The sequence below is a fragment of the Amblyomma maculatum genome, chromosome 10 (genome assembly GCF_055883805.1).
Source record: "Amblyomma maculatum isolate TAMU_Amacu chromosome 10, ASM5588380v1, whole genome shotgun sequence".
NCBI lineage: Eukaryota > Metazoa > Arthropoda > Arachnida > Ixodida > Ixodidae > Amblyomma > Amblyomma maculatum.
This window is the reverse complement of record NC_139353.1, coordinates 61,935,053-61,946,307: the sequence shown is the minus strand read 5'-3', so window position 1 is coordinate 61,946,307 and position 11,255 is coordinate 61,935,053. Positions and strand designations below refer to the sequence as shown.

The following is an 11,255-nucleotide window of genomic DNA, read 5'->3' as shown; positions in this document are numbered from 1 at the left end:
ACGGCGGCTATGCATAGTATACATCAATCACGTTTCGTAATGTCTGCGCTAGGCAGCACGTTAGTGTGTTTATCGTATGGAAAATAAACGTTTCACTTCCTACTCAGCATTTGTGCAACTAATTTTATTTTGTTCGTATATATTCTTAGTAAACCAATGAGATAGCGCTCGTTACTTCAATGTCTTCCAAAAGGTGCCGGCAGTTTTAAAATATCACTTGTTGCGGCTGCACAGATGACGGCTTAGTGAAATAACCTTTAGCGAGTAACTGCAGGCCCATGAGGCATCATCCTGGAGCTCTTCTTTACTTCAGAACTGAAAAGAAAAAAAAAGGCAATCGCAGGTATTGTGTGAGCTTTGCTTCACGTTCAGTGTTTTTGCGACATAAAATAAAGCAAAAAAAGTAAAGCGGCTGTTGTTGACAACATGCTTAGGACGTTTTTATAGAAGCCTAAACACAAAGATGCTTTCTCAAACAAATCATTCCCTGAAGTAGTGCTAGTAGAGCAGTAGCTCCGCAAATGTCGGTGCCAGTATACATGAAACACAAAAGAAGACTTCAGATTCTGTATGGTCACTGTTACTTCGAGTTCGGAAGTAACATTACACGATATTACTTTTACGCTGCTTTCATCATAGTGATCAGGTCACGTGAGCTGACCAAACCTGCAAGAGTCTTGTATCAATTGGTGCTAGCTGGCTTACTCTGTCAGTCTTCCGACTATACCTGCTGCAGCCCGAATTCTACCTAGTTCATTTCGTAAATTCATCGTTGCCGTCTTCATTACCAGGACTATTTCACAGCGCAAGTGCGGAAAGGGGAGCAGTACAGTGAATAGTAACGTCAAGCATAAGAGAAAATGTTTGGCCTATTCTTTACTGACTCAGCAGTTCTACGTCTGTTACCCAATGCATGGAAGCATCTCGGACAAAGGAACAGCCTGATGACATGCAAAAGGATAGTGGCTCCCCTTCGCCCGGCCCTGTAACTAAATTTTCTTGTACTTACCGCATTTACACTTGCAAGTGATGTCTTGACTCGTGCAGCTGAGAGTATAAGCCTCGGGACACGTACGGCTCATTAGAGAGGCGCACGGGTCAATGTCGTCAACTGCATTAAAAGCAAAGCAGAAAAGATAAATTTAAGATGTAAATAGCTGTTAATCAGTACTTGCCACTCGATTAGAAAAACGAAGAAGCCTTTAAAAATGTAGCGAACTGTTTGTAAGGCGACAAAAAGGCGCGTGAGTCTGGTACAACAAATTTCAACTTAATTCAAATGAACTGCTCTCCGGGCATTGCCCGTGCTGTAGAATGTGGCTGTCACGACGAGGTTTGGAAGCAAGAACAATGTCGACAATAAACTGGTTTCATTAGCGGTAAAGAGGAAGATCTATTTCGCGTTCCAAATTTTTATTGCTACATTATACTTTTCTGCTTTGTATGAAGCCCGTGAATTAACTGCATTTTGTGGTTGTTCACCACATCTCGATTTGGAATTATGGATGAAACTGTTGCACTGCCTCGCCATTTTATTTAGTATGTTGCAATAAGTGATTTTAGCTGACATCCGTTCGATTGGAACTGTTTCCCTCGCCTGTGTTTGCCCTTTCGTACACACGCTGGATTATTAAACCAGCAGACAGTTATGCCGTGTGTACAAAACAGTAAAGAACCAAGGTAGCTACGTAGTGTAATCGTAGGATCAAACATGAGCGATGCATATAAAGGAGATGAGGAATTGTTACTCGCCATAAAGAGTTTCTCGTAAGACAGAGAAGACGGAATTTATTGCCTAGTTATGATTCACTTGACACAAGGTTTTATCGAACTCGTGGCTGAGTGGTGCAGTGGTAAGACGCCCGAATACTGTGCCGGAGTTCCCGGGATCGAATCCCGGCCTCGGCGGCTGCGTTTCGATGGAGGCGAAACGAAGTGGCGTCCGTGTGCTGTGCGATGGCAGCGCACGTTAAAGATCCCCAGGTGGTCGAAATTACTCCGTAGCCCTCCACTACGGCCCCCCTTTCTCTCTATCCACTTTCACTCCCACATTCATCCCTTCTCTTACGGCGCGGTTCAGGTGTCCACAGAGCAAGTATGACAGATACTGCGCCTTTCCCTTCCTATGAACCAACCAACCAACCAACCAACCAACCAACCGACCGACCGACCGACCGACCGACCGACCGACCGACCGACCGACCGACCGACCAACACAAGGTTCTATTGATTTTCTGAGGAAACTATATTTCGTTCAGTTGATGGCTCCCACTACCTTTGAACTCCTTAAAACAAAATGTGTGCTAGAAATCATGTATATTCGAAGTTAAGGTCCTGACGAGGCACATTGGCTAGAAAGGACGCTGTAGTGAAACGCTCCGAATATTTAGGCTAACGGGAATTGTCTGATGCACATTGACATCGAAGCGTACACGGGGGCACTTGCTTTTTACCTACATTGAAATATGGCAAGTTACTGTGCGAGTGAACCAGAGCTTTGGGATGGGTACATAACGGCAAAGACAGTGCTGTATTGCTACCTGTTAAACATTTTTTTTTGCTGTTGCTTTCTTTTGTAGACAAGCACGAATAAGTCCTTTTTTTCCTACGGGTTCTACTTCAAGCTGGACTAGCGTTATTAAATATAGAAGCGAGCCTAATGGATTTTCATGAGTGATATCTAAGCATTTCGAAGCTTTATATTCAGCTGAGCACATGTATACATTATGACTCCCTTGTAGACTTCATTACTTATCTCCAGACATAAAAAATCTGGAAGCAGTTCTTTTTGATGTTGAAAGAGAAACTTTTTCTGGAATTCGCAAAAGTGGTGTTTAATGGCTCTTTCTCAAGGGTAAAATTTTGAGCCACCAGGGCGCTTTAAGTCTGAGGAAAGCGGATTTACACAAGGGTAAAAAAGTGCCGTGCTATTCCGCATGTTTCTGGAATGAAGTTATTCCAAGCTTCATGAAGGCCGAATGTTCAGTAGAGAAGCCAGTACCATTACCAAGGCCGGGACAAATATACATTAAATATGTCTTTCACTCTGCTTATGTGGGCTGTTAACAATCCAGAACCAAATATCACCACGTTGCGCTGCGCGCATAGTTCTTGCTTACCGTGGAGAAGGTCAAAATTAATGCTGGCCGCTTGTCCTTCGCAGATAAAAACAATAGCTCTTCCTAAAAACTTAGCATGAAAGGCAGGGATAAATGCCGTAACAATGAAAGATGACTTTGTGGCGACGTTTTTTTGATGATCCACACTCAGATAAACAGAGTTGCGGACGCGCTGAAAACTGGCGTATTCTGTTTTATACGACATAACAGAGAACCTTTTAGAGTGTACCCCAGCGTGTACAATTACCGCTTTGTGATATCGCGCACAATATAAAGGGCAAACAATAAATGAGAGATAATAAATATTAATTCATGTTTACAAGCAGGAATTGCAATCGTGAGAGGACGTACACATAGCTTCGCTTGACGCTGAATAATATATTTTGGCTATTGCTGCTCTTTCATTATTTCCTAGACATGGAAAAAAGGAAATACTGTGGAGCATGAACACAGTGACCGCGCAATAATGTGTACAGCACAGCCGAAACTGGGGCCTCGCTGCGGCCCAGAGGCTGCAGAGGTTAGCGAGTTCATAACAAATTTGCATCAATTCATGTTTCTCGGCATCACTTCTGCCTAGCGTCCGACGTGGTAAACATCCAACGCCGATAGCAGTGCTTTGGAAGTTGTCGCCTCCATCAGCTTTCATTTGCGCATGTCACTCTAAAAGAACAAAGGCTCTTGCACGTAAGAGGCGAAAATTAAGTGAACGCCTGTTTTGCAGAATAAAAAATGGGCTTCGCAGCGCTACCTCTTAAGCATGTACAGGTTGCTTGAGAAGGAGGGAGGTTTGAATCAGCAACATAATGGGCCATTAATGTGGACTTCACAAAGTATATCGGCATGCGTTAACTTGGCTAAAATATATAATGCTGTCACATTGTCGTGATTGTCATTGGCGATGTTAATCTGCCTTTTTCACAAAATGTGGCGCCCTCTGGGAGTGGTTAAACATTCGTCTGCTACTGGTTGAAAACGTGTTTGGCGCCAGCGAAATGACGGTGTGTGTTCCTGACAGCTACGCCATCTATCGCATACGCCTGTCACGATTATTACCTACACATGTCCTCCGAGATAAGCTATGGCTGCGCCGATCGCGGAGACCAAGAACTACGCATGCGCAGCGGGGTTTGGTGGTTTATTTTCAATCAGGGGAGAGGCGCGAATGCGTAGAGCGGCCTTGCGAAAAAGGAGGAGTGGGAGTATTTTTTTTATTCCGCCACTGGCATACACGTCAGCTCATTACTGCGATGTATCAGAACAGACCACTTTCTATAGCATAATGATTTTTTTATCTAGTGAGAGGACCTGAGCAGCCGTGCTCAGCAGCTGTGCAGCTGTGGGAAAAAGTGTTGTTCAAGTGAGTAATTTTCAGAGTCGAATTGAACGCAAGATACTTTCTGTGTAAATTTCATTAGCCGCGGAAGTTCAAATTTTATTACCATTGTGCTCTTGTGCTCACAAAAGTAAAGATAATCTGCGACACCAGCCGTTTCAGCAAGCGACCAGTTTGTGTGATCTGAACAGAAATAGGCAACATCACTTACCACATCTGCACTCACAACGTTCTTCACCAATAAAACATGCAACTTTGTTTCCCCCTTGACATTTCAGCTGGGGACACTCAGGATCCTCTGGAAGCATAAAGACAAAATAAACTTACCACCTAGGTTTACGAACTTCACTTGCGCCGGTCACTATTGGCGCAGTGCTGTCCGCTGACTGAGTGCGAGTTTATAGATGTTTTGCAGCTGTATTTCAGAGCGAATGCTCACTCGAAAACATTCCGCAGGCCACTATTGTCACAGCCATATTGCACTGCCACGTGGAATTCAAGCAAAATGCTTAACGAACGTAAGTGCATACATGAAACCCTTCATGGCAGACCTAGGACCACATATGATCTAAATTGGCTGAGAAAACGCCTCATCTACCTAGTGCTCATTAGGAATAGAAAGCCCAAGACGACGTATCTACAATTTTAATATTTCTGAGTGGTCATATGATGATTTCAGCCAAACTTAAAACGCTGACCAAATGTTTCTCTTTGCTGCATTCTATTCGATTGTTTATGTAATTCCTTTTGCAATCAATCCCAACTCACCATTTTGTTTAGCTTCTAACTTTAGCAGTTACTTCGGCTAGGTGCAGTGCTTATCAGAAGTCTACAAAACCGCTTTTTAGACATCATGTATTTATTTAGGCCTTGCTGACTTTCATATCTAAAATATTATCTAAATATATTTCAGACAACCTCAATTAGCCAGCCGGCGTTTGCTCATGGTGCCGGGCAATGGTCAAAGTTAACATTTAGTATGATCATATTATGAAGTTCGGTACACGTACTGCTATAGAGACAAAACGACATCTTCCTGCCGATATTAAGCTTAAGTGGCACCACTTCGCCATGAAGGGATCCTTACAGACCCACAAATAATGTCCAAGCACGAGATTCAGGCTTTAGCTTGGAGTCTGAGAACCACCAGCAAAGCTAAGCGTTTCGTTTTACTTCGTCCTGTTCGTCACCCGATCAATGGGAGTGGTAATTCTTCTCGAGCTGCTACACAACACCACAAATCCGCCCTTATACATCTACGAGATATTAACCGATGGAGCACTTAATGCTACACCGTGCTGAGGCAAGGAAATGTTCTTAAGCTTAACCGTCGTTACAAATTAGTGGTGTGAAATGATTTCAATAAGAAAACAGCGCACACTTACCTGACACTGCAGCCACCACTAAGGCGAGCAGAACCCCAAAGGCGAAACACTTTCCAGTCATCTCTGCAAAGAAAGTCGAAGACATCGGTTTAAGCAGCGGATCAAAATCAGTTGTAATGGGAATCTGCCCTGCCTGCCGTCTTCGTTGAAATTGAATATTACACGAATATGCCAACGTAATGCAATGCATCTGCCGCATCTGTTGCGTTATATCCGCAGAAAATGGCGGCTGATATATATCATTGCGAAAAAAAAAAAAAACGGTCACCTCCACAAAGCAAGAAGCTTCTCCGACCGGTATTATTTGTTTGTACCATCGCACTAATTGGCTGAGCTGTTTCATGGGGTCACAACCACATAGCCTCGCGCGGGTAATTTAAACTATGTCCGGTATAATGGCTCCAATGTGCTAGTCTACACATCATGTTGGTCACGTTCGCCAGCCAACAGAGAGAGTAATAGAGCCTATTACTGACCAGTGACTGAATAAGGCCTCCTGTAGTGCTTTTGCACTAAACTAAAGGCTATCTGAGCGGATTCAAATAGTCGCATCGAGACCGGGTTCTGGGGTTCAGTGGATGAGCGTCTTAACCACCGAGCCACCACGGCAGCTGCTTTCGCTCTTTACATTTAGGTCTGCGTAGGTCTGCAATCAAGCCTGCCTGTAGAGGAAAGCTGATCGCGGAGGTCAGGGTTAACGTCCCTGATGACGCAATATGCAGAGTTGAAACTGCAGCTTCCCATTCTTTCGCATTACAATCCATACTGACATGATAAACCCTTCAAAGAATATTTTGTAAGCTTAATAAACAGCCCAGATTCATTCACGTCGGGAAAATCTTCGCCCGTCGTCGTTTTATATATATATATATATATATATATATATATATATATATATATATATATATATATATATATATATATATATATATATATATATATATATATATATATATATATATATATATATTGGCTTCTTTCCTTCATGTATTATAACGAGCACCCTCATTTCCCCTTAATTGATCTGCTTGTAGCTTACGGGGATCTCGGTTCTGGCAGTCTTGAAGCCATAGGTAGCGTAAGAGGGTTCTAGCACAGCTTTCGCCCTCGCTCTTGAGCACGTTCTACGTGACTCTGGCGGTAACAAAGGACGTTCCACGTCCGCCGCTATGGCTGAGGGTGGCGCTGGTGAACACTCTCAAGGTTCGTATACAGACAACATAAATACTCAAGCAAGTAGCAGGGGGGACAGCGGCCGATGTAGCTCAGTTGGAAGAGCACCGGACGCGATATTCGGAGGTCGTGGGTTCGGTTCCCACCATCGGCATGTTGTTTTTTCTTCTACCTCGTGTTTAATTATCTTTCCCTTAAACCGATTACATTACTAATTTCTGTAATTATCCAAGTAAACATTAAAAAAAAGACATAAAGTACCATCCCCAACGCTTTCCTTGGCCTCGCCGACTGTTGGCTTCTTGCCTTCATATATATATATATATATATATATATATATATATATATATATATATATAAACAGGATGTCATACAACGTTCCCGATTATCTATTTTATTCTAACAGTTTCGGACGGTGGACCATCCTTCTTCAGGGTATAATATATAGAACACGAAATTTAAAGTACTTGGTTGCTAGAAGTAATATTTAAGTGAAGAAATGCTTCATACTGGTTCAGAAAGTATACTGAAGCATTTCTTCATTTATATATATACGGGCAGTGGCACGCTTCGACAGCCGCGATCCCTGTAGCCATGCTCTGCGTATCGTGGAGGATGATGTCACGGTGCAGTGTCCTGATGCGCGTGCAGAAACCTATTTCATGATTTTGAGGGCATGGTGAAGGGTCATATCCCGCTGCTGCTTGAGAGGGATCTCATTGTTGCCCGAGGTCTCGTCCACCTACGGGATGGCTGCACTACCGTTCTGCTCACCAACTTTTTGAACGAATTTCAGCACCTCGTCAAAGGCACGGTGATCTCCTTCCTCCAAGACGTCGCGGAGTGTCCACATTTGTGCACTGTGGAAGGAGCCCTTCAAGACGATACTGGACCTCGTCACGTTCTGCCACCTGTCTAAATAAACACCGAGTTATCACCGGCTCAGAAGGATCTGCTTTCGGCTGTCTTGGCAGGTTTTGCAGACTGCTTCGCCGCGTCTTCTAAAGTGGGCCGAACTCCGGTCGCCAAGCACCGTATAATAACAGACGAGACCACGCGCCCCGTATGCCAACGCCCATACCGTGTTTCTCCAACGGAACGAGCAGCAATTCAGAGACATGTCGCCGAAATGCTTGCCGACGATGTCATTCAGCCAACTACAAGCCCGTGGGCTTCGCCGGTTGTTTTTGTCAGAAAGAAGGACAACACTGTGCGGTTCTGTGTCGATTGCAGAAAACTTAATCTCGTCACTAAAAAGAACGTTTACCCACTTCCCCGCGTAGACGACGCACTCGATCGACTGCGAGATGCCCGATACTTCTCGTCGCTAGACCTAAAAAGTGGGTACCGGCAAATAGAGGTGGATGAGAGAGACCGGAAGAAGACGGCTTTTGTAACACCCGATGGCTTGTATGAGTTTAAGGTGCTACCGGTCGGCCTATGCTCGGCACCGGCTACGTTCCAACGCATGATGGATACCGTTCTGTCTGGTTTGAAGTGGCAGTCGTGTTTGGTTTACCTGGACGATGTCGTCATATTTTCGACCACCTTCGACCAACACCTAGAACGGTTACGCCTTGTGTTAAAACCTCTCCGAGACGCCAACCTGACAATCAAATTGGAGAAATGTCACTTCCGCTTTGAGGAACTTCGCTTCCTTGGTCACGTGGTCAGCGGAAAAGGTGTTCGCCCGGACCCTGAAAAGACAGCTGCCGTTTTTGATTTTCCGCGCCCGACTGACAAGAAATCTGTTCGACGATTCTTAGGTCTGTGCTCCTGTTACAGACGCTTTGTACGAGACTTTTCGCACATCGCGGAACCGTTAACTACACTGACTCGAGATGACACGCCGTTCCTGTGGGGAAGTGAACAAGAGGCCGCTTTCCTTGAGCTTCGCAGCCGAATACAGAATCTCCCGATACTAGGCCATTTTGATGAAAACGCAGCAACTGACGTCCACACTGATGCCAGCAACGTTGGGGTTGGTGCAGTACTAATTCAGTGGCAAGACGGTGCACAACGGGTCATCGCTTACGCGAGCCGAACACTTACCCCACACCTCCACCAGACTGTAACGGGTATTGCGCCAAATGTCCAGGCAACGCCCTGAGCCTAGAAGACTGCCGAATTCCGAGAGCGGTCCGAGGAGCGGTCTGAACGCGGTTCCAGGCAACCAACTTCATCGTCTACGCCAACCAGCAACCACTTCATCGTCTACGCTCACTAGCCACTGATTGTCTTCGCTTCGTCGTCGACTATAGTTTGTATCAATATATATATATATTTTCCACAAACACATATCAATGCATTTAGGTCCGCAATTTTCACAAGTTTAATCTGTTCGGGTGAAGTGAGGCATTAACTGCGACGAAGAATTGCTTACATTCGACAAGAAAAATAAAATTTCGTTACCTGTGGTCGTATCTTCCTGCTGCCAACCTTGACGTTTCAAGCGCGATACGTCGTTCCCGCGGCGCTGGGAATGCTGTGCCGACTCAGCGTGCTGCGGCCACCGGTAGCTGGCAGTGCACAGGCGCAGTGCAACTGAAACTAGCTCCTCACTTTACAGCCACTCGAGCCAGCTCTTACTGTACGGATGAGATAAGCGCAAAAACGGTATGCGCGCGTGCTTTTTTCAGCTGGAGTTGCATGCGTTTCTCTCGGCTGATATCTCGACGTGTTCGTATCCGGTGGCAGGGCAGCACGGGACTTATATTGTTTTTTTCTTGAAACGCGAACCTTAGAACGGACGTGGCGAGGGTTTACTATGACATAAAACACACGGGTTTGGAAACGGGAGACACAGCTTTCCATGAATGTTTTGTTGCTAGGCGGTCATTGTAAGCGAAGAGGAGGGACAAACTTGTGTGCTCAATCACGTCGGAGGGAAAAGAACTGAGAAACGGATTGAAGAAGTGCAGAAATTGAAACCACGCGGTTTTATTTTCAAACATTCATTCATTCAAACATTTGCAGTTGGTTGTCGAGTGCCATTTAAATCAACTAAGCTCAGCTTTAGTGAGGAGATTAGTAAATCGTAAAACGTTCCCCGTTCTCTGCATTCCTCGAGGCCTCTGCACCTGTGTTTCATTGAAATAAAATGATAGGTGGATGCTTTGTGACGATTACAGTAAACAATGAGGCGGGGTGTCAATCACACTGGCCAGTTTAGACTAAAAGGGTCCACGTGTGAAATTGGCAGCATCCGTGATGTTATTCTTCAGTCGAAACCTACTTTGGTTTGTTTGCCAGAAATTTACCATTTATTATTACTTTCTTTGAAATTTCCGAAACCGCTTATCGAAGCGACGACAGAGAGGATCTAAAGCCGTCAAGCCAAAGCGTTTGCGAATGCTTCGCAGTTGCAAAAAAAGGTCGGACAATTAAAGAGCCGTGCACCTGCAACCTTAGGCAAATAAGGGTTCCGGACTTCAAATAAACTGGATAAATAAACTTGCCAAAAAAAGGGTGCATGCGCAGTTGAAGTTTTGATTGTTTAGCTAAGATTTTCTTCGTTTACTTTTGCTTCGCTATATTATGCCACAATGAGGTAAGTTTTAATTCGTTCAATTTCTACGGTTTCTCTAACATCACATCCGCCAGTAGAAGCAATGAAGAAGTGACTGGCTGAGAGGGGAATCGAGGCGTGCTTTGTGCAGACCTGCTTCGTTTTCGCACGTCTTGCCATGTTTATCGAAATATTTATCGACTGCTTTATGCTTTTATTTGAAGTTGGAGCCCTTAGTTCAACGTTTTCACAGGAGCTTAAGGCGATATTGACAACAGCATCCGAAGCACAGTATCAAAGACTTGCAGCGTGAAGATGTCGCCCATTGAAATTGTGAAGTGGTCTAAAGCTATATGCCACTGAAAAAAAAACAACAACAACCAAAGCTGCATCCAGCGATGTTAATATCGTTGTCTCAGCATGGGCTACCATTTAATTGAGGTTAGCTTTTTTTTTTTTCAAGGGCTTCCATTCAGTGGTTTCACTGCCCCTCGGCGAATTCTAAGAATGAATGTATTATTACTTCTACACTTCTACGCTTCTAAGCTTCCCTCGCGTATTGACACTCATAAAGACACCCGTCTAGAAATGTATACTACAGTCCTTAGCAGGTAAAATAGCAGAGCGTATGAAAGAAACCGTGAAGCTCAAAGTTCCCTACAACTGTAACGCTAATCAGCCTATCACCAGTAGCGACTGAAAGCGGTTGCCTAATGAATTGCTAGCAATACACT

At 44.5% G+C, this 11,255-nt stretch overlaps 1 protein-coding gene across 1 annotated transcript; it reads right to left on the bottom strand.

The window, feature by feature from the left end:
• Positions 1-103: 103 nt before the first annotated feature.
• On the bottom strand, positions 104-9,652 carry LOC146176650 (uncharacterized). Its single transcript, XM_084582902.1, has 5 exons — positions 9,426-9,652; positions 5,841-5,903; positions 4,667-4,753; positions 1,010-1,111; positions 104-315 (listed from the first exon to the last, which is right to left on the bottom strand). Exons 2-5 carry the CDS (start codon positions 5,899-5,901, stop codon positions 305-307), a joined length of 261 nt encoding a protein of 86 aa, XP_084439028.1. The 5' UTR covers positions 5,902-5,903; positions 9,426-9,652; the 3' UTR covers positions 104-304.
• Between the last annotated feature and the right edge of the window lie 1,603 nt (positions 9,653-11,255).

What these genes read in the sequence shown, in the direction of transcription:
- LOC146176650 (XM_084582902.1), bottom strand. Translation starts at nt 5,901, where the DNA reads ATGACTGGAAAGTGTTTCGCCTTTGGGGTTCTGCTCGCCTTAGTGGTG. An exon ending in AGTGGTGGCTGCAGTGTCAG is followed by an intron (nt 4,754 to 5,840) that starts GTAAGTGTGCGC and finishes TTATGCTTCCAG; the next exon opens with AGGATCCTGAGTGTCCCCAG. An exon ending in ACGTTGTGAGTGCAGATGTG is followed by an intron (nt 1,112 to 4,666) that starts GTAAGTGATGTT and finishes CTTTTAATGCAG; the next exon opens with TTGACGACATTGACCCGTGC.